Below are 27,588 nucleotides of genomic sequence, written 5' to 3'. Positions count from 1 at the left end.
ACTAAATGAGTGACCGTTTGAGACTTTCAGTTGCTGTATGTGCTCTCTGCTTATCTCGGCATTGTTTCCAGCCGCCCTGGTCTTCTCCTTGCCACTAAACCCAAACAGTGCAGATTCAGGAGAGGTGTGGTTGGGATTGCGCAATCCTTGCCTCAGAATTACACGCGCTACTGCCCCTACGGGGTATCCTTTGTCTTTCAAGACTAAACAGAAGCATGTGATATTAGGTACAATATAATCATTATTGAATTGGTTCTGTAATAATAAATACGAAATCTGCACGAATGAGAATATATTAAAGTACATTTTACGGCCTGGCTTTACCTATTATATTATATATTAAACGTCTGTTAGTGTGTGTGTACGTTTGTATATCTCGCTAAAACCTGCGACACATGCATCAGACCGGGTCTAGACCGGTACCATCTGAAAGAGCCATCTTATGTGAAAATTAGAAAAAAAAAAAAACAAAACAAAAACGGTCAATTATTTTGTATAGAAATAAAATTTTAAACAAGGGTCAGTAAAATTTTCCTTTTCTAAACGACTTCAAAACCTGCACATGCGTAATGCATTAAAAGAGTTTCTAACGATATTTCGCAAACAGCTTTGTGGGTCGGTGGATATGGCGGTTGCCTCGTTAGTTTTGACGTTCGCGTACACGTAACAACGGTCTTTACGGGGGGGGGCATTTAAACAGTTTAACTGAAGGTTAAGTTTTCATTTAAAAACAACTCTTTTAAAAAAATAATTTTTCAACAAGTTTTCACATTTAAACAGGGTAAAATATTTTTGTGTCATTTATTCGGCATTTCTTTTTATCAGCGGTTAACTAATTTTTATAAAGGTTTCTACTTTATTTTTAACTAGAATTTCAGCCCGGCGTTGCCCGGGTGTTTTGAGGTGTATGTTGAGCAAAAAAAAAAGAAAAAAAAAAGCGGTCAATTTTTTTTTAATTTGACCCCTACTATGACCCCTTAAAATTTATTGTTTTGGGCTCAAATCAAGTTTTAGATTCATGTTCAAGGAACCTATATCTAAAATTTCAAGTGTTTAGACCCCAAATTGTCGGAGGAGTTTGGTAGAGTTCTCAAAGGTCAAATCGTTGAACTTTGACCCCTTAACAGCCAAATTTTTGTCCGAAAACGGATTACAAAAATTTTCTAGACTTTATTCCGACCAAATAATAATAGCAATTAATTTGAATATTAAACAGTGACTCTCTGAATTGGATACACTATTTTATCTTGTACAGTCTTAAGAATATAATTAAACATGATACGAATGTAACGTGCCCGCTACCCTTGAAATATGTTCGTTACAGTTCTAACCTTTCTCGTTACCAAAGAGACAAGAACAAAAAAAAACAAAAAACAAAAAAAAACGATTCGGCTTTTTTCTGTTTTAGCAAAAGGAATTTATCACCATTACAAGCAAGGCCTTATTTTATTTATTTATTTATTTTTTCGAACTGTTCATTTCGTCTGCCATGAGATTAACAACAGCCTTCTGCCTCGACAGCAGTTTAACGTTTCTCGCCACCACCACGGAGCCACACGTCCATCTCACTCGGTTCGCGTTCTTCTTTCTCTCTCGACCACACTCTAGCCAGATATTTCACGTATTCGACTTTACACGTCCGCCTTTTCCGGCGCACACTTTGCCTCGACCACGTGCTGCCCTTTTTTCCTTTTTATGACACGCAAGCCCGCGCACACTTTCTAATTTGCATTTTTCTGCTGCTGCTGCTGCTAATATCTCCGCTGCTGATATTTTCCCACGCGCTCTGTAACACGAAAACGCTTAGTACTTCTTCAATATTCGATCATCTGCGGTAGATATACAAATTAGCTGGTTTAAATGCCCTTCTCTTTTTGCTCATACTTGTAATTCCTTATTTATCTATTATAATAAAGTCGTGTTCCACTGTGTTTGTCTATTCATAGTTTGGTTAATATGTATAAAATTACAGTCTCAGAAACGATCGTACACAAATTAATTATATTTGTTAAATTTTTAAAGTCTATGCAAATAATTATTTCATCTTCTCTATATAAATAAAATTAACTCCTTTTTCTCGTCTGAGTTTGACCTTAATAGGATTAAAAATCGAGACATTACATGCAAATCTATTACACACAGGATGCAGCACAATATCTGAGGTGTGTTATAGGCATATTAGCTTTCCATAAAGTCGCTGATCGTAGATTCCAATACTCTTCTCTCTCTATTAGATTCCTCCTTCCACCACCACCAATTTACACCGGACTTGACCGTTCACAGTAGAAAATCACGAGAAAACACCAGTTTGCATTTGTAGTCGCTTAAAAAAGTGGATTGGCATACAGCTATTCTAACGGTTACTTATTCCATTTTCTTTCTTTTTTTTTACATTTTTTTAATTTATTTATTATTCTTTTTCTTTTATTACCTAATCCAATGGGAACTTACGCCATCTTTCCCTTTTTTAGTTTTCATTTTTATTTTTTTCTCATTATCGTTTACAGTTTACACAGAAAATCGCGTTTATTAAAAAAAAATAAACGAAACGAACTAACCATGGATTCCATGTTTTACAACAAACTCTTACAGTCAACAACTACTACTTGCGTATCCAACTGTATTTATGCAACGTTCCTTTCTTTTCCATCATGGAGTTTTATTTTCTCTATGTTTCATGAGTTTTTTTTTTTTTTTTTTTTTCCTCTTTACCAACTGCGACTGATTTACGGTCAGGCATGGATCGGGCGACACCGGCAATCATCGGTGTCACCATCAACCGTTCTTCATATGTTCATACGATTACTCCACTTTATAGTTTCCTTATTTTATTAATTTTCTTTTTCCCTTCGGTTATGTTTACAGTTATTTTTAAGGAGATACTCGACTTTATATTTGTCTTATTTTAGTTATATTTCTTTCCGTCGGCTATGTTCACATTTACTTTTAAGGTGACACTAAGGTGGAGGGGTGAATTCTTATTAGATTAGTTACTTATTCATTATTTATTTTCTTAACTGGAAAGTTACTATGACAGCGATAAATAAAGTCTGTAACCGATGTTATTAATCTACGAAACGAAACGAATTGGAAAATAAACACAAAAAATACAACAACAAAAAAAAAAAAAACTACGGGTAAATATTTGCCCCCCCCAAAAAAAAAGACAAACATCCGAAAAATTACATGCTAAAATATATTAAACATATTGAAATTTTACAAGGTAGGACCTTCAAGTTTTTTTATTTTTTTGGGGGGGAGGTTATTTGCATTGGGATATTTTTTTCAGTTTGTTTTGTTTTTTACAAGTACTCTACGTCTGTTACGACGCTGCTCGGCTGACACCCATGATTGCCGGTTTCGCTCGATCCGTGCCTGACGGAAATTCCCTTTCAGTTTTGGTTCACAGACTTTGCCGGGGGGGGGGGATAAATACAGCTAGGCATCGTTTGCGGCGCGATCACTGCGAACGTCCGATTGGAATATCCCCTTTAAATGGGGAGCTGGTTTCCACCCCTATCGTCTTCGGGAAGCCAAAACTGACCCGCATTGAAACAAAGTAAACAAGCGCCAAAAGACTGCCCCGCAGTAAAAAAAAAAAAAGACACGTCATCGTAATAACCCCGCGATGACCTCATTAAGCGGCCAACTGTCAAACCTCTGGGACTTTTTAACCCTTAATTTAACACGCTTCTCAATTCCTAGGTGGTTGCCTATTTTTTCCGTGTCGTTTCCACCTTCGCGCCAAGGCTTCGGGGTTCAATCCGATCTTCCTACTAAAACTTTCATTTTTTCTTTTAACGTTTTTTTTAACACACACACCTACAAACACACGGGTAACGCCGGGTACCCACCACTAGTAGATCATATTATCTCAAACTATTTTTATCTCTACTATTATATAAAAGGAACTTTGTGTGTGCGTGGGTTCATTCTCTATGAACTCGAAAACGGCTTGGCCTATTTTTTTAAAATCTTGCACATAGGTACTTTATGTCTGAGAGTGTTCTTTCGTAGGTGTTGTTTCGATAATCGGAAAAAACTCCGATTAAAGGGTCAGCCCGATTTTGACTAATATTAAGATTTTTATACAGCATAATAACATGACAAGTGCATTTAAGAAATTTATCATAGCACAAGCAGAAAGGCCGTATCTATAAAATCAATTGTATATTCTTATATAAGACAGAGGCGCGTTCGAAATGAACCTTTAGTTTTAGAGCGCATTTGAACGATGGTGCTTAACTTTTGCACTTTAAACTTTAAGTGAAGCTATTATTTACAATTCAACAATATATTTATTACATTTTCACCTCAAACAAGGCACATTGCCACTTTGGTGCAAGGGGCTACTATCAGGGACATAAGCTACTGGGATACGATGTAGAGAGTTGGGCAGTAAGATGTCGGTTCACGTTACACTTGAACTTCTACATATCAGTACAGTTGGGGAAGCAGGGAGCCGGAATGGAATTCCAAAGTCTAGCGGTTATGGGGAAGAAACTATTGGAGTAGAAAGCTCTCCTACATCTAGGGATCTCCATTATGAAGGGGTGGGATTTTGCTGCTTGTTGGGTTTGTCGAGGGTATTTACGTCGTGAGGGCACATTCTTTAGAGTGTAACGTAGACTAGTGTAATGTAGCGTATTGTGGATTAAGTCACTGAGGGGAGGCATGTGAAGTTTCCTCCCGGTACTCTGCGGGATATTCCTAACTAGAGCAGGCAACTAATCGATTTGATTAAAGGATGTGGGATTTCACCGATTTCGATGACTGTAAAAATATGGGAGTATGGGACATTTGTTGATCTTCATTTAATTCCGGCCAACGTTGCGTCTATTTAGTTTCTATGTGCTTTGATGGTGAACAACTATTCCATTAATATAAATTTATTGATATTAATAAACTATTGATCAATAAGCTGAATCTTTTCTCCGGGTGTCAATATCAACGGTTTTTTGATAAAAGCGAATACTTCATGTTTTGTTAGCTAAAAGCTTTGGCAATTCAAACCTACTTACATACATTTGACCATAATTTAAACTCTTCTTAGCACGCTTGGTGCTCTTACTAAATCACATCGATCCCCGATAATAATGTCAGGCAAAACATACGGCTAACAATACTAGTTTCTTAATAATATATGGACACCAAGAGACCTGAGTCTGCTAGTACTGCCCCGTGCATATTGTATCCTGAATATTTACCGAGGGAGGCTTCAGTTAGAATGGCTTTGATTTTTATAATCCGAAACGAAATAGTGCTATCACTTTAACAAACAGAATCTGATGTTAGGCAGAAATGTTTACTAAAAAAGGTGAAAAGTAACCAAGTGTTTGCTTGTAAATGAAACCGGATGTATCTGGTAGATAGTTGGTCGTAGATTGCCATAAAAATGAGTGTTGCTAGTTTTCGAGAGTTATTTCTGCTTCAAGAGCAAATGTTATTCCTCCGCAAAGATGTAATCTGTCAGCAGCGTACATACCTTCTTGACGTTACTATAGCGACAGATATTCAACACTAACAAACACTAAGTCTGAGTCATTTACTTTGTCGATTTTTAAAACCCGTACATAATTACGTCGTGCAACATTAAAAGAAGTACGAAACATCTGTGGCCATTCTTATAAACATAATCACATGGAAAATCTATTTTGGACCTTTTTTTTTTGCCGGATTAGGTATACTTTTTTTTTTTTTTTTTCAAAATTGTCACTTTCGAGAATTTTGCGAGCCATCTTAGTGATAAACATGGCAAGAGATTCCATCTGGATATTACAATGATGAAGAAACCTTTTAAAGGAAACTGGAAACGTGACATGTTGGCAGATTATTGCTGGAATATAAAAGAAAGGATGACAATCAACACGAGGGGTAAAGAAGAATGTTGTTCAAACTGACAATTCCGTGTTTTTAATTCATCAATCATAATATATGATTTACAGTACATGAAAACGGTGCCTAATCTAGAGAAATAAATAGCAAGTTTAATATCAAGATAATTTTTTTGCACGGAAACAGGTCTTATGTGGCATGTAATATTTTTTAATCTGAAATTTGTTGCATAATGTTATTAGACATAGGAACATGAAATTTGTTGCATAGTATGATTAGAAATAGGAACATGAAATTTGTTGCATAGTATTATTAGAAATAGGAACATGAAATTTGTTGCATTATGTTATTAGAAATAGGAACATGAAATTTGTTGCATAGTATTATTAGACATAGGAACATGAAATTTGTTGCATAATGTTATTAGACATAGGAACATGAAATTTGTTGCATAATGTTATTAGAAATAGGAACATGGAATTTGTTGCATTATGTTATTAGACATAGGAACATTAAATTTGTTGCATAGTATTATTAGACATAGGAACATGAAATTTGTTGCATAATGTTATTAGAAATAGGAACATGAAATTTGTTGCATAGTATTATTAGACATAGGAACATGAAATTAGTTGCATAATGTTATTAGACATAGGAACATGAAATTTGTTGCATAGTATTATTAGACATAGGAACATGAAATTAGTTGCATTATGTTATTAGAAATAGGAACATGAAATATGTTGCATAGTATTATTAGACATAGGAACATGAAATTAGTTGCATAATGTTATTAGATAGGAACATGAAATTTGTTGCATAATGTTTATTTAATGATTATTTACGTAAAACAGTTATTTTTACATAAAACGTTTCTAAAAACTTTTTGAACTTGTATATTCAGTCCATATACATATATTTTAATTGGATTTTTTAATAAAGTGATTAATATTTTAAGATTTAATTGTTTAAAAATACAGCAACATTGTAAATTACAAAGTGCCTTAAATAAGTTCCCAGACTTTTTGCACAAGCATTTAAAATTGTCGTAGACGTTTGAAAATTCAGTATATCATTGCTATACATCTTATAAGATGAATGACCAATTTTCATGATTTCAGATTACAAGGAACAGATACAGCAAGAATTGGAATACGCCCTACTAAAGCCTGATTGTCAGAGCTGGTGAATTTCAAAAATGCAATCTGGACGTGAGGACCATTTAAAAGGACAATACGCAATCAATTCTATTTTAAACTTGGAAAAATGCAACAGAAACGTATGGAATGCTTTAGACTGCTTTTGGACCATCTTGCATGAATCTAGCATCAGTTTTGAGTGGCATAAAAGATTCAAGGAAATCAAGGTCTGTGATGAATCTGAGGTATAGGAGGAGTAAAGAAGTCAGAACACTAAAGTTGATTGACCAAATAAAGAATTTTATGGATAAGGACCGTCATGCTGTGTCGATAGAGACAATAATTGCACAGTTTAATTCCATTGTGGTTATTGTAAGCACAATTATTCGCGAGGAACTGACGATGCGGAAGATTTGCGCTAAATTTTTCCCTAAGGGTACTCAGAGAAGATCAAAGACTATTTGACGAAGATGGGAATCAAAACCGTTCCTTATCCTCTCCACAGGCCAGATCTTGCTCTGTTATTTTTAGTTATTCCCTAAGCTCAAGGAAAACCTTTGAGGCTGTCGTTATGAGACAATAGAGGAAATGAGGGTCATTGACACGCTCACACAAGAGGACTTCTACGAGGCCTTCCAGAAGTTGTTGGAATGGTACAGCAAGTACATTGCAGTCGGAGGAGATTACTTCTAAGGAGACTATAGTTTCGTGTGTGTACTATCAATAGAAGTGCCCATACGAAAAAGTCTGGAAACTTATTAAAGGCATCCCGTACCCATAAGAAAACGATATTTGTTATGTATTCAACTATTAAATGTAATATTAACAATATTATTGAACAAAGAGAATTAACTTGTGACAAGCTGTTGTAGATACCTTACAGGCTAAACGCACTTTTTTTCTGTCACCCTAGGTTTGAAACAACATTTTTTTTACACGGTGGTCACCGCTTATCAAGGCCCGGAAGCCACTCAGGGATAAGGGTTATTGCAAGTACAGTACGTTAGTGTGGAGATTTAATGAAGTGTTTACTTAAGAGGGCGGTTCATTAGGAATTTGTTAACGTTGGACTTGAAGACATCCAAGTTGTAGTCAGGTGGGAAGCAGGCAGACGGAACAGAGTTCCACAGGCCTGCAGTTCTAAGAAAGAAGCTTTGTTCGGACTAGCGGTATAAAATTAGCCAACCAGTTAGCCTACATTGCCTGCGCAGATAGGCTAACTTGTTGGCTAATTTTATACCGCCTAGAATCAGGTCACACTACTACAACCAAATTGATGTCCATATGCCGACAACTGTTCCAAGCATATGGTGCCCCAGAAGAACTCAGCTCCGATGGCGGCCCACCTTTCACTTCCAGCACGTTCCAAGAATTTCTGAAAACATGGTGTGTTAGGCACAGATTATCTTCTGTTGCGTATCCCCAATCCAATGGCAGGGCAGAGCTCGCAGTAAAAACTGCAAAGAGGATTGTGAAAGGAAACACAGGCCCCCACGGTTCCTTGGACAATGACAGTGTTGCCCGGGCCATCTTGCAGTATCGGAATACCCCAATCCAAAGCATTGGCCTATCACCGGCTCAATTATTACTTCACCGTCGACTACGTGACTCCATCCCTTCACAGCCAATCCTTTACAAGCCTCATCCTGAATGGGTGTCAGCGGCACAACATCGCGAGGAAATGCTCCACCACCGCAATGCAAAAATAGTAGAAAGATACAATAAATATACCCACAACCTTCCACCGTTACAAGCTGGTGACATTGTAGCCATCCAAAATCCAGTCCATCACAGATGGAACACAACGGGCAAAATCATCAGTTCCCTACCAGATCGACAATATCGAATCAGGGTTAACGGATCTGGAAGGATCACACTTAGGAACCGCCGTTTCCTCAGAAAATGCGAACTTAAGCCTGCACCAACCCCAATACCAAGTGCAGCACTAGGACCAACAATTCCCTCAAGCGATACTACATTCTTGCATCTCCCACTATCTCCCTGTAATAGCACATACACAGCAACCAAACCCCAACAACAAACCACACATATATCCCCCCGCTTTCGATCAAGGATTCCCCGAGCTCTTTCTAGGTTACTACCACACAACAAACTAGGCCTAAAAGAGAGATACACCTCTCACACAACCCAGCCTACTCGTGGGGGGGAAGAGGGGAGATGTAGAATAATCAAAAGAACTGTGTTAGTCAATAACACACAAGAACAACAACAATAATAATAGCAGCAACACTTACCAAGGGTCCAGTTTATGCACAAGACAGACACCAGATTGAGCTGGACTGAGGGCTTGTATTTATGTACAAGCATATCCAATCAGGTGATTCAGCCAATCACAATCCAAGGAATAGACTGGCCCATGTGTGCACAATGGAATCTCCCATTGTGTCATAAATAGTTCTCTTTCATGAGAAGTAACTTTAGTCTATGTCAAGTTATCCACAACTTGAACGCTGACCGAAAGTCCACTACACAATCCAACAGAATCCACGTTTTGATTTCTGTTGTTTGTTAAGTTGTTTAATTTCTATTGTTTGTTATGGTGTTTAATTTCTATTGTTTGTTATGCGTAATTTAAAAAGGTAAATAAAATCGTATGAATAAGTATTAGAAGGCATTAAAACTTGAAGCATAAAACATTTTTTTCAAAAATGACTAAAAAAACCGAAGATGGTTGATATGCTGCAAAACCAAACAAATCAAAACTAAAAACTGGGTTGTAGAGTTAAGAACATATACGGTCTGACACTTGAGTCTTCTTAATATTCAGGCTGTCTAGTTCTCTGGAGATAAAAAAAAATATGACTATGACTCCTAGAATTCTTATGGGTCGGTATCATTTTAAATGCTCCATTTTGTAACCATGCACTTTTTAAAGAGAAATCCGTTAGTCTTTTAATCCGTCACATTTTCGAAATCGCAAAGAAGGCATCGCGTTTTACTTGGACGCATCTAGATAATGCGTAATTTAAGAAAATTAGATTAAAAATGATTTAATTAAATTACAAGGAATTGATGGTTTGTCATTTTTTATTAATTTAATTTGGCGATAATTACTTCTATTTTGAAGTAGTGCTTCAAAAACGAAGAAAAAGAAAAAAAAACGCAAAGACGCTGATAGTAATACTAGGAATCAAATAAACTCATTGATTGAGATACTAAATTAATACTATCAGAAATGCAACCACATTTTTTGGTTGTTCATATTTCTAGTTTTAAATTTCTTTTGTTATAATTAGGAACAAACATTTTTCTCAAATTTGATTGACAAGTCGATTACATTTTCGCAATTGAATTATTGATGATTTACAGGCTTCGATTCTTGAAGCACTTTTTAAAATGCCCTCTTTTTGTTCAACTTTTAATTACGAATGGAAGCAATTAGATTTAAGCATATCATGACGTGCTGGCAGATAGTTTTTGTTTCTTTTTATATTAGTCGTCATTTGAATATCCTTTATAGAACTGACAGATGATACCTTTCTCTTCTTTTTCGTCCCTTTCTTGTCTCTGTCCCATTCTTCTCTTCTTCGTCCTTTTTTGTGTCAATCCTTTTTTGTGTTCCTTTTTGTATTTTTTGTCTGTGTCCCCTTTTGTGTCTTCATTCCCCTTTTTGTCGTCTTCGTCCTCTTGTAACGGAACCGCTGACGCGTGTACAGTAGAAACGGCATCTCATATATGCCAATGACCAAGTAATGGTGGAAGGTGACGTCACAGCAGAGGAAAAGATAAATCGAGAAACTGAGATAAAAACGAGCCACCTGGGCGATCAGTATACTTGGAAGCATAACTCGATGATAGAGGAATTTTCTGAAATAAGATGCAATCCGAACGTTGAACAAAAACAAAAAAAAATGGCGTAAGGCGAGCTACAGCAGAAAGAAAGAGAAAAAAAACGCGTGTTTGCGACTTGAGTGAATCAGACATGTAGACGGTGGAGGAGAAAAAACATGTGGTAAACACGCTGGAGTTTTGTTTACTACATAGCGACCAAAGGGACTTTTAAAGCAAGATGCAATGCAGTTTTTGGAACGTATCATGAATAAATGCCTTTTATTTCAACTAAAAAAAAGTCGTTTTTTTTCTTTGTTCTTTTGCGAGACTTTTATATGCAACGTGTGTGTCGGAGTGAAAATGTAACAACCACGTTACACCTTTTATATTCGTCATTGAAACAGGGATTTAGTGCTGTGATTTTAATCATTGGTGACATGTTTCAAAGCAATTTTGTTCCGTGATATGTACCAGTCCTGAGACTTTTCTTTTTTCTGTAACTTTTCTTTTTTCTCATATGTTTTTTGTGTATTGAAATTCATATTAAAAAACCTTGTTTCTATTCACTAAAAAAAAAATACAACTTTGTTATATGAGTCGTGGAATTACATTCATCTGCAAAAAGTGTAGCTAATTTGCATATCCTTTTCGCATCATTCATTTTAATTAATTCCCAATTGTTATTTTTTTTTTTTTCGGTTTTATTATGGGATGATCATCTTTAACTATTATACTTGCGTAATATTTGCGTAAAAAGCTTATAGTAAACACAAACATCTTTCTCTATATATTTATGTATGCGTATATATATATATTAGTTTTAAAAATATTGTCTACCAAACTCCTGTCAGTTTTTGGTCTACAGACATGAAACATAATATATAGGGTATTCGAACCGATGCGAAACTTTATATTTGGGTTTTAGCCGAGGAAAGTCGATGCAACAGTGTGAAAAAAAATGGAATTTCCTATCGTAACGTATTACCTATACGTTCATGTTTTAATTTTTAGCCTTACAGCAAACATGTCTTCATAACTCTGGCATTAACGTCAAAGGAAAAAATAAATCGTAATCGAAATGTTTTAGTATCGATTTTCGGTGGTAGCGCACGAGCCATTTTAATTAAATTTAATAAAGCATTACTATATATTGGGTCCAATATAATGTAATAATAAGTACGAAATCTGCATTAATCAAAATATCATATTTAAGCGTATTTTACGACCGGCCAATGCTAGGCGGCTTGCAAGTAATATATATATATATATATATATATATATATATATATATATATATATATCTTGGGGTGATAAGTAGAAGAATGGATTCAACCAAACACTATATAAAATAGCAGTTTGTATATAGGCACATTAACTTGTGCATAAAGTGACGGTGATACACGTAAGAAATACTTTTTAAATGACAGGAAATATTTTTGTTCATGTGTTTTGAGGGAGGTGGTGTTTGATCAACACTGCTGGGGAACCAGGATTTAATATACTGTTTGTTTTTAAACCCTTAAAACAGTTTTTCATGGTAAACAACTGACGAACCCTTTAAGAACATTGGTACTATTGTTTGTTCATGTAAGGAAGACTAATCGGCGATAGGGAGATTAATTGACTTATTGACAAGATAATATTCCAACGAAGGACATTTTTTTTATAGTTTCGAAACTTTTAAAGAAACTTCAAAAACTAATATATATATATCATAAATTAGTAATTTAAATTCTATGAGGTGAAATTGTTAAGTTTCAAATCTAGAATTTTTATAACATGCAAGACAAAGAATACAATTCAAAAAAGTTTATCTCCTTAATCTATAGGTTTTCGATGTTTACGCATCTCCTCAAAAGAGGAAATATTAGCAAATTATAATGGTTTATACCTAATTTGCTAAATACAATAAACATAGAAAATCAAAATTAAGTTTTTAAAGTTTTTAAAACATAAAGTAAGGGAAATTATATATTTGTTTACAGTGAAAAAGATATTTTCCTACCCAAATTGTATGGTAAAAGACCAGTAATCACTGGATTTCCATACCGGTAGATCTATTGCATTATACTATTCTGAAGAATAAGTGTATATATATATATATATATATATATATACTAGCAAAAGTACCCATCGTTGACTGGGTTCAAAAACAGCCTACAGAAAATGGACTCTGATTTATGAAAGTATGATAGGTTATGAAAAGGAAGGGTTGTAAATTTGGGTTAAATTTGGTGGTATCAAAACCAAAGCAAAATGTGATGAAAATAAAAATAAAATAGATAAACCCCATAATTTATTATATCATACCTGTTCACACTGAAACACTTATCACAATATTCTGTGGATCTATATTAAAAAACCTTGTTAAACTTTGTGACATATTTCCATTCTATGGAGGTCAGGTTCTAACGAAAACCTCATAATTTTATTATACCATATTTCTTCAAACTGAAACATGATTATCAAAGTATACTTACGCAGATAGATATGAAAAGTCTTTATTAAAGTTTGTGCCTATTTTTATTCTATGGAGACCAGGCGCGAACGCAGACCCCATAATTTTATTATACCATCCCTATTTAAGTTAAAACATACGTATCAAAGTATTCTTATGTACATCTATATTAAAAATGCTTGTAAACGATTTTTATTTTATTTAAATTTTTTTTATTTCCATACTTTGTGGACCAGACGCGAACGCAGACCCCACACTTTTAATGAACCACCGTTGTGCCAGAGCAAACGTACCCATTCCTGTGTCTTGATACATCTATCATTATATGTAATCACTTTTTAAAAAAATAGTCAACCATATAGGAGCCTATTCGTGACCACACACACACACACACACACATTCAGATTTATATTTTATATATTATGTGTGTATAAGTTGCGTAATATATAAAAATGTATAAATAAAAATAAAAACAGATTCAAATATTGATTGTTTATTTTGTCTTTTAGTTTCAACTGAAAACGTAATAATCCCTTACAAGCAGACAATTCCAAAACAATATTTTTCTCATCAGAGAAAAAAACATTTTGCAATGCTAAATGTTATATAGTAAAAAGATGATTTAAATATTAGAAAAAAATTGAAGCAGATTGGAAAGTTTTGAAAAATATTGCGTTTTTATTTTCGGTGAATATTTTGGTATTGATTGCTTGTTCAATGTAGTGTTCAGAATTCTTCTTTTGAAACTATTCCAAATGTCGTGGAAAAATAATTTAGCACGAGAAAAATTGTAGAGTATAAGATTCAATTTTTGTCAGTGAAACGGCTTTAAAAAAGGTCAAATTTGTGAAATGTCTTTAGAAAGGCCAATCTAGTAACTTTCTATAGTTTTTCCGTATGATATACGTTGAAAAGGGATGAAATACAACTTTTGAATGCCAAACTGCTTTAAAAAGCTAGCAACCAAAAAAAGAGAATTCACTCTCGTATTTTGTCTAGGGTTGTCACATTAGTGTTTTTAAATGTAAATATCGCGAATGTAGCCATTTTTAAAAGCAGGTTGGCCTTCAAAATATGTTCTTTTTTCAAAGCGTAACGTACGAACTAGCTAAAAATGAATATAGAAAATCCTATATTTGTTGATTCAATCATACCCAAGATGGCCGATCTGTAACAACGAGAGGATGGAATTTCTTTTCTCCAAACGAACGCACCAGGTTTATCATGTACAAAATTACCTTTTTGTTCGTAACATCAGATGGAAATCACATCTGACGAGTGTATGAGAAAGAAATTTTTTATGAAAACAAAATCATATAACTGTCATCTCATTAACGAAACGGCTGTAATGAAGAGATCCAAGATGAAATAAACAAGAGTTATATAAAAGAAAAAATGGAAGTCTTGGAATTTCAACAAAATTTTGTACTATATATGCCCTGCACCTATAAAATAGATACATTGAACTTTAATCGAAATTCACGGTGATTCAGTTTTTTATCATAACAGTCTCAACCCGTTAAATAAAACGATATGCATTGAAATTAAAAATATTTCCAAAAGTAAAAATATATAGCTAAGAACTCCAACTTTCACGTAGAACTCACTACCATGTTTCCTCCTCCAACATCAGGGATCTACGCTCCAACTTTCCAGAGGTTGAAATCCAATTACCGGAGACCAAACCAGACCTGTTATTTTTAAGCAAAACTCGCATTGGACCGGCTATTTCCCTAGATAAGTTCGTGATTAAAGGATACTCTAACTTAACATCAACATCTGACCTCCAAAATCGCCATTACTACATGGCTTTCCATGTGTAAGGGACATCTCCTGAGAAGACCCTAAATTACCTTATGTGCTTCCGGGTTGCCACAACTGTGTTTATATTTGCCATCTATAGCCCTCACAACGGCGGACTTACTATCGTTAAGAGCATATCTAAGAAAATTGGCCACATCCTGTCTGCTCATCCTTCGGCTAAAATTCACGTCTGTGGAGATTTCAATATTCACGATGTTGAATAGTTGGCCCAGTCAAACACTACAGATAAGGGAGGTTCTGTCACGATTTCTTCTTTGCTTATGACCCAACTCCGATTGTTCACGAAACCATCCGTCTGCCCGACGGTATGCAAGTCTCCTCAATTTTTATCTCACAACTTTCGCTGAGCTATGTTCATTTTTCGGTCTGTTTCCACTAGGATCTTCAGACCACTCGGTTGTCTCAGATAAAAAGATAAAAACAAAATGTAATAAGTCCTCTGATATACCTCTCCATCGTACAGTATATCGATACTGTGTGGTTAAATGGGATAGCCTCCGTACATTTCTATCAGATCTACATTTGCGTTTCATATTGAAAAATAACGTGTCCTCTATAGTATCAGACCCGACGGAATGGTTAATTGTAAGTATAGACCACTTCATATCCTTAAAAAAATTCCAACAAAAAACTTAACAGCCAACCGTGCTTCTCTCCAGAATGTACTGCGATAATTGTGCACAAAAATTACTTTTCTATTGCTTCTAACGTAATAGATGTACTGCGATCAAAGTCACCTTCAAGACCAGCAACCTCTGTAAAAGAATAATAAAGAACGCGGAGAGTTGTATGCCCAGACCGTCAAGTTCGAAGTAGCTGAGTAGCGGCTTGATCCCCTGCAGTTTTGGTAAATAACAAACAAGGTCCTGAACAGAACAGTGTGCTCTATCAGAACCATCACCAATAGACCTTAACATATCAAGAGCCTTTGTTAAGGATATGGCATAAAGATCTACCCTACAAGATCTTCAGCCACGGGATAGCTGGAGATGTTTTCTTAATCATTAAATAATTTTTTTCTAATGCATCTAAAACTAAGCTTTTATCTTTACATCATCAACGCTCTGATCCCCGTCTGGCATCAATTAAGATTAATAGCTCTCGTCTTGGTGAGGTTGCATGTTTTGACAAACTACTGTCTGATCTTTACGCCTGATCTGAAATTGAACACGTACATCAAATCCGTTGCCGAGGCTATTGGAAAAATAGTGGGGTCATTCTACCGCTATAGTAGATATCTCACTGCTGATGAAAATCCCTGTATAAGAACCAAGTACGTTCAAGGATGAAATACTGTTGCCACATCTGCCACTAATTGTTCAATTTTGACTCCTTAACTTTTTTCCGAATAAAAACATATTAAATAGTTTTCTACATGTCTGAACACGTATATACCAACTTTCAAGTCTATAGATAACAAATTCGTTGATTATATAGGTTGAGAAGTGTCCTCACACACACATACCCACTTATATATATAAAAATTCAATTAACTTTCTTGAAGTTATATATTTGGATTTTACCGTCACTGGATTATTTATTCTCCACCAGACTATCCATTCATGTGTAATCACTTTTTTCTTTACCATATTCCCCCTGTTTCACTTTTTTGTTATTAAGTAAGATCTTTGACTTATTTGTTGTTTCATCAAATACTTTTGCATGCAAAATCCGATCCTGCATTTTGCTAATTCCTACCCTCTGATGAGAAGGAAAATATTTCTTCAAAACTCCGCGGATTAAGGACTATCCACTTATCAAGTGTTTCCTTTTCAGATTAAATGTGTTTTTAACTCTTTCTTCAAAGTGTTTTTTAACATGTTTTATTAACTGTTTGCTCGTATATATATATATATATATATATATATATATATATATATATATATATATATATATATATTTTATGGGCACACAATTTTCTTAAACGTTTGAATAATACTGAACGCTGTGCAATTATTATAATACAAAATCCCCCAACAATTGATAATAATTGCACTGCGTCAAGTATTATTAATATGTTGAATATATGATACCCTGAGTGGGATGAGCAAATGTTCAAAATGGGCAGATAAGCACGAAACAGTATATGTTTTTATTTAATGAAATCTCACGATTATACTGTTTGTGTACAGCACAATTTCAATTAAAAACAAATTTATTCCACCAATAAACTTTATTGATCTTCGAAATATTATCGCTCTACCCATTATTATTAGTAATTGTTACCAATAGTCAATACTAATTTCCTCGTGTCTTTTGATGTAGCATTAATTACTTCTATTCTTTATATTTTCAGGGCATGGACAGATCACGTGTGACTCATCTCATCTCGTAAAAAAAAAGATTTCAAGTAAAATTCAACTCACAGAAAAAATAGCTATCGATTATTGAAAACATTCCAAAAATCAATAACTGGGTATGGGGTACGACTACTTCCGAAAATTGTGGACAAAATGTGATTGGAGTTCTCAAAGTTTGGCCCAGTGTTATTTGAGCAATTATTTAAGTTCCCCTCTCTGACGGTACACTCACATACACACACAGACTATACTGTAAAATAATAAAATAAAAATAAAAAGGAGAAAAAGAAAATATAACCCACCATGCCGAAGTTTTGGCGATTCTACGACACTGGTTGGCTTCTCCTATATGGAGAATGTAATTTGCTGTTGTTGTCTGCGTACATTGGAGTGCTTCTCTCCGTCCCATCCCTAGGTAAGTAGAAGACCTTTCTTTATTATTATGCTCCTATCTTTCTGTACTGTAGCGTTGCAAGAGCAAACAAACATAAACACATAAAATCTGGGTTGGCGTTTTTTCTTTAACATAAATCGTTCGATGCCAGCTTAAATAGCCTCTCGCTGTCACATGTCCATTTAGTATGGTTGCGTTTCTCTTTCTTCCGACTACAGGATAACCATATGCAGCCCATTCTCACTTTCCGCCCCCCCCCCCTGCCATCGACTTTTTTCTTCCCGACCATATGGTGTCCTTTTTGTTTCTTCAGATGAAAGCCAGAGCACACTTGCCAATTTGCATACGCGTTCAAACGCTGCTCTTGCTGCTAATACAACCGCTTGCCATCAATCTTTCAGCTGCTGCTAGCATTTTCATACGCGCTCATTTGAGCTCTGTTACAGTATTATTTAGATTAATTGGACTACTGTTCTCACCTGTTTCGGTCGATGTAACCTCCGACTTTCTTCAGGTGTATCTTGTCGAACTCAGGAGATCTTTCTGTCGACCTAGGGAATTTGGCATGATACACCTGAAGAAGGTCAGACGTTACATCGACCGAAACCTTGTGGAAATTACACTGAAGGTGAGAACAGTACTCTGATGAATCCAAATAATGCGTATAGAAAAATATTTCTTGTACATACCTGTCGCGAAACGAAAATGTCATATTCCAAAAATTAATCACGTATATTCTTTTACTAAGAAAATTATTATTTCACGATTTTTACCAATTTTAATAGTAAATTGTATCTATTACAAGGCTGATTTTGTATCGCGATAGTTCGACTTGAGTTGTTTCCCCTTTATTTATAAAACATGGCGTTCAAAATACTGCGTCTTGCTTAGTCATAAAATTGGATTTTCTTAGTTAAAAAACTACTTGATCAAGTAGTTTTTTAACTAAGAAAATCCAATACAAAAATTAAATTGATCATGTATCTCAATAGTTCAAATTGAGTTGTCTCACCCTTATTTAGAAAACATAGCGGGTCAAAAAATTCAGAAACGTCTTATTCTCTAGTCCCCCATCAGTCATATTTTTTTTTGTTTTTATCGTTTTCAATCATTTCATGATTATCCATCATTATTATTAAAGATGGACAATAAGTTTTACTTTTTGAATGTTACATAAATTTCTACAACAAATTTAGGGTATTTTTGCATTGCTGAATAAAAAAGGCCCCGTTTCTCTCTATCAGGGCAGGTTTGTTTTAAGTTGATTTAAAAAATTCAGATCTTGCGAAAAAATCAATTACAATTTTGTGGTATTATCAGCTGATTTTTGTAAATACATATCATCCTCAATATGGTTTAAGAGAAAAAATGTTTTGCCAACAACATATATTGATTACCTAATAGAAACATCGATCACAATAAATTGAATAAAAGCAAGTACACGTAAATGACATGTTTCTTCACCATTGTTCAAAACTTTGATTTGAACATCCGTTTCTTCGAACTCTTTGAATGCTCAGCGGCAGGGAGGTCTTTCTTTAGATTCCAACAGTAGTCAGCGATCATGACTGCATCCTAACGATCCGGATACCTGGCTTCCATCTCTTTCAGGTCCTGATGGAATCTCTCACTCTGCTCGTCACTCATTGAACACAGATTATCAGGAAACCGGGCATTATGTCAATTGCATATTGACTCTCATGTTGCAGTCCAGGTTTCTTAAAGCAGTCAGCATGTTGTTGTCAAGTTCGGCGTAGTTTCTGGCCTTATTGTTGCCAAGAAAGTTTTTCACTGCCAGAACAAATGGCTTCCATGTTTATAATTCCACTTCGTTCATAGAATGTTCAAAGTGGATTTCTGATGAGCTGCCGGATCTGAGGACCGTCAAAAGTGAAGCAGTTGCTATCCTTGTCAAGAGCATTGGTGAACTGCTCCACCCTTAATGTGGAGCAGTGGACAGAATATTCTGAAAGAAACGTCATCAGCAAAACAATGGTGGACAGAGTATTCTGTCTCTGTTCACTAGAGGATCATTGGTGACGTTTCTGTCTTTACATCAATTCCTCCCGTAAAGGCAAGTGTCAGCTTTTAACTTCTTCCTCGTCAATCATGGAAAAGTCTTGCAAAAGTAAGTGAAGCAGTTGCTATCCTTCTCAAGAGCATTGGTGAACTGCTCCACATTAAGCAGAGCTGAATGTGGAGCAGTGGACAGAATATTCTTAAAGAAACGTCATCACCGAAACACTGGACAGAGTATTCCGTCTCTGTTCACTAGAGGATCATTGGTGACGTTTCTGTCTTTGCAAGACACCAATTGCTCCCGTAAATGCAAGACCTTTTTCGAGTATGATGAGCACCAACTTTTGGAAACTTTCGAGGTTTTACGACCTCAAACTGATCTCTTTTTGACATAACCTAAAAACTAAAAATTATCAGACCTGAATACTTTTTTGTCATTAAAATAATCATTTCCAATCAAAGCATGGCATTTTAACCCCACCAACCCCTTCTAAAATGCTTCGCACGTGTCTATATGTGAACAAAACGTAAAAAACATGTCCAGGGCTAAAAGACAAAAGAAAACTTGACCTGATTGAACAAAAGCAATGTAGTTTTTTGGATTCAGATTCGCTCTAAATTAGCTTAAAAAAACGCAAACAAAAAATTGTTATTCACTGATGTAATTCATCACATTAACGCTTATCCTCTAATGGCATTTGTCCTTCGTAAGTCTGTTTTTTTTAAATTCATTGCCTATAAATAATTAAAATGAATATTTTCTACTTCTGCAACAGTTTAAATATTCTCATTGTATTAAATGAATATTAACTACGATAATTTATCATATTTATTTTTGATAAAGTCTCTCTTGAATAAAACATTCAATCAGATCATGACTGTTGACCTCTCTCTATTTCTTTCTTTCTTAATACGTCCTTTTCCGCTTATTTTCTTTTTTCTATAATTGTTATATTACAGTAAGTTTTTTTTATATATACATTACCATTATATTGCGTGGTTATTGCTTTTAGATAGATATTTGATGAAATATCTAAAAATATATATGACTGCAAATTGTTTTATGCATAAAAAAGTAAAGACTTATTTGCTGATACTTCGCAAGATGCTAGGAAGTCAATGGCTTTATATTCGCTTGCAACAGGACGAACAGCGTGATTTTCAAGTGCCTAGCGAATCTACTTTGCCCGGTAATAGAAAGAAGTACACGTTGAAGTTATCATAGTCTTATTTTCTACCATCCCAAGAATAAAATATGACCTGCGATTATCCAAGCCAATGGCCTAATCCTTATGAAATCGCGTAGTCTTTAGTAAAATTGGGACATAGACATTTAATGCTACGAAGACAAAACTCTTTTCCTTTCCCAATTATAAGAAACCTTTTCAACAACTGATGACAAATAGCAATCTACCCGAGAGCTCAGCATTTAAACTCCTAAGATAAATTAATTACATCAAATGCATGAAATATAATACTAAGAATGTTGTATGAAAATGGGCTCTCTCTACCATGCTAGAAAACTTCTCGCACCTGTTGTCAGTACATTGTATCTCTACAAATCCACTTTTTGGAGTATTTTTGTCATATGTAGGCTGATGCATCAACCGCTACTTTCTGTTAGAAAAGGTACACACATGTGACTGCAATCTAATAGGTCCCACACTGTCAATAAAGCTCCAGCGCTTGTCCCATCACCGCAATGTTGCATCCCTGTGGAATGTGATCGGATGTGTTCTCAACGGGAATACACTCGATGAAACTAGCAATCAGCAAATTCCAATCGATTTACTCTAATGGTCCTCAAATGCTGGGGGATTTTTGACAGTTTCGATAGTTTTTCTCACTCAAGTGGCCCGCCTTTGGCGTTCTCTCCTTTCTCCCTGTTTCCCCTAAACTGTATCATCACACTGAAATGCAAATGTAACGCGAACAAATATCTCTGTTCACAGCTTCTCATTTGGGATGTCTTCTATAAATCTGGCTCCTCATTCACCATAACCTTTACATCCCAAGAGCACCATGCCTAGTTTCAAGTGAATAAGCGTAAAAGGGAGGTAAATAGACGGAACACTAAGAAACCGGATGCACCCTAACAAGTAGCTGGCCTAAGAGCATGTTAGCACTGCTTTATTGCGCAGTGTCTTCTTTTTAAGAATTAACCCCGTTCACCCCACTTTTTCTTTCTTTTTTTCTTTTTTTTTTTTACAGAAGTTCGTTTGAATTCTAGTGTGAGTTCAAGAATTCTGTTTGTGCTTTTATTTTTATATAATAAACTAGCACGCCACCGGTGTTGCCCAGTCGTAAAATTACATACATCTTAATTAATACAGATTTCATATTTATTATTATAGAGCAAATACTCTTTTACTTATTATATTGTACCTACTATGTAGTAGTGATTTAAAAAGTAAAAAATAATGACCTGGGTTCCATGAACTAGAATCGAAGCCAAAACATTTAACACTCCAGCCTTAGTCGTTACCATTTGAGCTATCGTCAAATGTATAAAGAATTAGTTCAAAATTGACCGACTGTAACGTATAAATGTATATTTGCGCATGCGCAGAAGAGCACTTTAAGACGACTTACGCCTACCAAGATCTCTTTTTTCAATTTGACCCCTTAGCAGCTGTTTTTACCGGCTAATTACAAATCAAATTACTTCTACAGGTTTCAACCCTCTATATATAAAGTTTCAAGTCTATAAACGAAAAAATTGACAAATGTGTTTGATAGAGACCGTTCCTTAGACGAACAAGAAAACTTTATATATAAAGGCAACACTTTTAAGATAGTTTCACCTCGACAGTTCTTGATTGAAGGTTATTCGATTGTCTTTTTATATACAGTTTTACTATACAATTTTACCCATTTGGAAATGAAACCATTTCAGTTCCAATTGATTTTGTAGAACGAATCGAAAAAAGCTATCACTCCCACAGTCCTAGGTCCTCTTCTTGAAAACAATGACACCGTAAAGAAAGGGACACATCTAGTGAAAGCCAATTTTTCGGATTTAATCGCTGACACCCTTCCTTCAACCTTTTTGATAAGTGAATAATATTTAACCAACTTACTGTTAAGCTTCAGAACCTGTGAAGTATTTTTTTTGTTTTACGGCATATCAATCATTTTCAGGTTATTTAATGCCGAATCCAGTGATTTTGAAGAACTTTTTTTTAATAGAATATATTTGTTGTTTTCAAGTCGGTTTCTATTTAGTCCATAGTTGGGACCCTAGCAGGTACTACCACTCCGGGTCAGAGTCTGGGACCAATAGCAATTAAAGGGTGGCTCTACACTCCCCAAAGCCTGCAAGCTGGGGCCTCACCATTGCATATAGTTTAAGGTCATATCCAGGACCCTGTGAAATATAATGATGTCGTAGTGACCTCATCGGTGAAACGCGAGTTCAACGGTCGATTCTCGTCCGAGATGGGAAAATCATTTTTTTTTGCATTAATTCTTATTTGTAACTCCTTGTAAAAATAAATGTCTGACGTTTTACAAGCGCATTTAATTTTTAAATCGTATGTAAAAATAAATGGCCTCGAGTATATAAACTATTTGAAACTTGTCTTTCCCAAATAACGTTTTCTTTTTAAGTGAAGAAATTCTATTTCTGTCACTTTAATTCTTAACGTAAATAGACTCCCGGCCAACTCCAGGCCAGGAGAGAGAGAGAGAGAGAGAGAGAGAGAGAGAGAGAGAGAGAGAGAGAGAGAGAGAGAGAGAGGGAGAGACAGAGAGACAGACAGACAGAGTACAAAATATAACGTTGATATACTAAATAGATGTTGTGTGAGAAAGATGTATGGGTAGACACCATTCCCCCATACGTCAACTACTTTTATACATACTGGACAAGTCCAAATATAAATCATTACGGCTAAGAGCAGGTTAGCACTAAATTCTAAAACAATTGATTATTTGAAATCACTATCGATATTTTTAAATTGATTATTTAATATCATTATTGATTGATTGGTTTTCTCGTTTGGTTTGACCTGCCTTACCGAAAGAAAAAATACCGATTTTCCGATATGGCATCGATTTTTTTTCTTTTCATAATTTCAATTTTTCAGTTGAATTTATACATGATTAGAAATGCAACAAAAATTGATTAAACGTGCACTAAATGATGCAATCGTCTACGTCGGGTTAACAATTCAGACAGCTTCAATAATAATGATACAAAAACCATTGCTTCAAAAGTATGAGCTGGTATGCGTTATTTTTTATTCGTCCCATGGAACCATTACAAAAATATTAATGAATATATTCAGTGTTACTCGAGAATGAATAGAAAAGCTGTCGTGACTGAATAGCAAATTACTCTAATAAGTTACCAGCGTCTCTTTTCGATTCGCTCTCCTCGTCACTTTCTAAAGTCATCAAGTTTTCACATGAACGTGTGAACTGAATGCATTTTCAATCACTGACAATCGTTTCAAACCCCCAAAGTAACACGTCCACGTGAAATAATAATCAAATATGCTGTTAAAAACTCTATAAGATGTTGTGAACATGTGGTTAAACTACTTCTCAGGTAGCCTCGACACACTGCTATCAAAACTTCCGATTCCCAAACTAAACACCTTGTTAAATCTTCCAACTGTGGCACAATGACGTAGCTCCTTTTGAGGAAGCTGAGGGCTTCTACATAAATGAACCTTGTGCCTAACTTGATCTGCACTTGTGCGGTGCAATTGTGTAAAACAGGTGTTTGTGATTTTGAAAATGTTCTGCGATGACTCAAGCCAAGGATGACAGTTTCTTTATAATATTGAACCAAGGCAAAACGATATAAGACCTTAGAATTTGAAACGTCAAACCAGGAGAACTCGTCAATGAGGCATTCGAAAACAAAACAATTTTTAACCTGTATGAATATATATTCTCTCTTTTTATGCCCCTCTCTCGTTCTCTCTCTATGTCTCTCGTTCACTCCCTTTCTCTCTCTTTCAATGAAGAAAGAGATAATTGAAATATGATTGTATTGTTTTAAACAGTTGAAGTTTGCGCCACGTACGCGCAGGATATAGTAGTTTGGTGTGCACGCAATGGGTCGACTAAATATGCTTCCTACTTGTTAACTGTTAAATAAATTATATATTTTTATAAAAATGCATTTGTTCGCTATTTTTGTACAAGTGTTCTATTTCAGCCTGCAGTTCCTCTCATTAATGTGATGACGGAAAGCTGCCTGTAACGACGTAATGAACACACAAGAAACGACCCATGCCAGACAGTTATACCCGACGACATATCGACCCGTTTTTGTTGATGTTTCCAACATGTGCCGTCGTTAGATATCGTTGGATAATTCCCCCCCCCCGGGGGGTAGGCTGGTTGCATTCCCAAGACGTTCCCCAAAGAAAGAAGTAACCCTCCCCGGAGAAGCGATAGTGCCCTACAACTCCAAAACTCGACACTCTGTTGTTAAATCTTCCAACTCGACATTCTTTTAATTTGACTTGCACACAACTACGTACGTAGCACACGTTCTTCCAACTCGCACCCTGTTCGCTTCGCGTCCGTTTTTATTCAGCCTGTCTCATTTGCATAGAAACGGCTAGATTTTATGTCGCTCACGTGACCGTCAACCTTAAAACCAACTGATGTCGCCATTTTAGCCTTTCTTTCATTTTTTTTTGTTACACAACTAACCTTTTGAAGCACGCTAGTCAAGTAAGTTACGATTTTCCCTACATAACAAAATCAGTTCTCCCCAAAATTCTCAAGACATCAGAACGTCTGCTCAATATTCATACTCTGTGCCTTTGGTTAGAGCAAATGGAGACTATTCAATGATTCACATACACGCTTTCTCCAACTCACGCACGCATTTTTATGCACTAATGATAGTCGACCTAATAGAAACGAACTACTACTCACAGCTATATACGCACTAATAAAAATATTAACCAACGCTCATATAGTGCCACGCTGCCAAATACTCACATATTTATATTACTTACCTAGGCACAGATTAATACTATGAACATTTTGACGTGTAACTAAAACGACGTTTTTGTTACCAAACATTTGTTTACATAACTGACTAAAGGTAACTTTTATATGCTTATCTCTTGTATAAAAATGTTTTGTTTAAAACTTTTTTGTTCATCTAATTTTTCTTTTACAAGACTGTTTTAGGTAGTAGACTTTTTCTGTTGATATTTATGTCCTAATTTATTTCCATTTTTTAAAATCTATTTAATTATGCATGTACGTCCATGTGTATCTTTCAGATTCTTTCTTCGCTAACATACACCATTTACACCCAATTTATATTCAATGCTAGTGTGGTTCTTGGTTATACGCAAGACGGTATCGTCATCCAAACATAACCCCACCAAAACCAGAGACTCGGTCATTAAACCCACGTGTTCTCCTGTTCGTAGCACCGTTTTTATCCTTGATTTTTATTTCTATTATTTTCAAATATCAAGTTATAAATAAATTTTAAAAAAATGCAATAAAGCTGTCTACTATTTATCAGTGTCCGGCGTAGACGAAGACCTCACCATATTGGTAATGGTCATCCTATTATAAAGATAGAATAAACTATTCACAAAACGATAGTGCACCTGTTTAGCATATCGGATGCGGGTATCACGGAAAAATGAGAGATAAGAACTTGTTTGTAGCTGGATTTTTTTATTTGGCTTTGATTTACATACATATGAGGGGAATGGTTGTTTTAATAGGGATGAATTGGGAGAGACCGGAAGTTGACTAAAAACATCAAAGCTGAGATTTGTTCGAGCAAAATGCAGTGTAAGTGAAGAGAAGTGCTGTCGGTTTTTTCTTTTTTGAACTATAGTTCAATCAAATTAATAAAATATTACGAACTATCAAACACTATGAAACACTATCGCTAACAAAACAAACGCTTTATTAACGGAAAAGAGAAGACTAAGTAATCGAAGACAACATAATATCCTGTCAGGTGGCCAAAGTTTCCGGTGTGGCCAGGGGTGATATTATCGTAGCCACCGGAAATGTAAGCATCACTGGTTGACGGCAGATGAGGACAGAACATATCACGTATAATCACAAGTTCTGTGAAGAAACAATATCACTTCGTATAATTTTACTTCAGAGAAGTGTTTTGATCTTCTATAAGGCTTTTTTCAATTACATCCTAAACAGAATAATAAAAAATCTAATATGTTAACGGTTATGTGTCTGTCTTTCTTTCTGTCTGTTTCCATATTTTCAAATATTATTTGCTCCAAAACTAAAAGTCGCAGAGCTGCGCTAGGGACCTCAGATGATTGGATTTTTTTACGGGCAGTTCTTTTATGCTTTTTTAGCCGGCTAAAATTGTTTTAAGGGGTCTCTCTGATTCTCTCTCCTCTGATCTCGAGCGCGTGGTTCAGTGGGGGAAGATGTGGCTGGTTATGGGGATCAGAGCGTTGATGATGTAAGGATAGGAGTTTGGTTTTGGATGCATTAAAGGTAACCAGCCCCGTCTTCCCCTACTGAACCACGCGCTCGAGATCAGAGGAGAGAGATTCAGAGAGAACTTTGTCATTCACAGCCTTTGATGTGTTGCCGTAGATAGTCGTGTCATCAGCATGGATGTCAACGAATGAGTTAAGTATATGTTTAGGGAGGTCATTGATGTAGATCAGGAAGAGAGTTGGGCCAGGATTGACCCCTGAGGGACTCCAGCATTTATATTGCAGGCCTCCGATTTTTGTCCATCTACCACTACTCTTATGAGACTATCGGAGAGAAATGATTTAATGATTGAGAAAACATTTCCAGTTATACCGTAGCTGGAAATCTTGTGAAGTAGACCCTTATGCCATA

At 35.5% G+C, this 27,588-nt stretch overlaps 1 protein-coding gene across 2 annotated transcripts in view; it reads left to right on the top strand.

The window, feature by feature from the left end:
* The window catches only part of LOC145294078 (adhesion G protein-coupled receptor L1-like), a 1,162,895-nt gene that overhangs the window by 409,693 nt on the left and 725,614 nt on the right, over positions 1-27,588 (top strand). For both annotated transcript variants that reach the window (XM_080141133.1, XM_080141131.1), the window contains exon 2: positions 17,345-17,763. In XM_080141133.1, the coding sequence (XP_079997259.1) occupies positions 17,652-17,763 (112 nt within the window). In that variant the 5' untranslated portion in view covers positions 17,345-17,651. The remainder of the gene's footprint in view (positions 1-17,344; positions 17,764-27,588) is intronic.

Source organism: Euprymna scolopes, chromosome 15, assembly GCF_053919585.1.
Source record: "Euprymna scolopes isolate OS-2025 chromosome 15, ASM5391958v1, whole genome shotgun sequence".
Taxonomy (NCBI): Eukaryota; Metazoa; Mollusca; class Cephalopoda; order Sepiida; family Sepiolidae; genus Euprymna; species Euprymna scolopes.
Note: the sequence above shows the minus strand (reverse complement) of the source record. Positions and strands in the feature narration are given on the sequence as shown.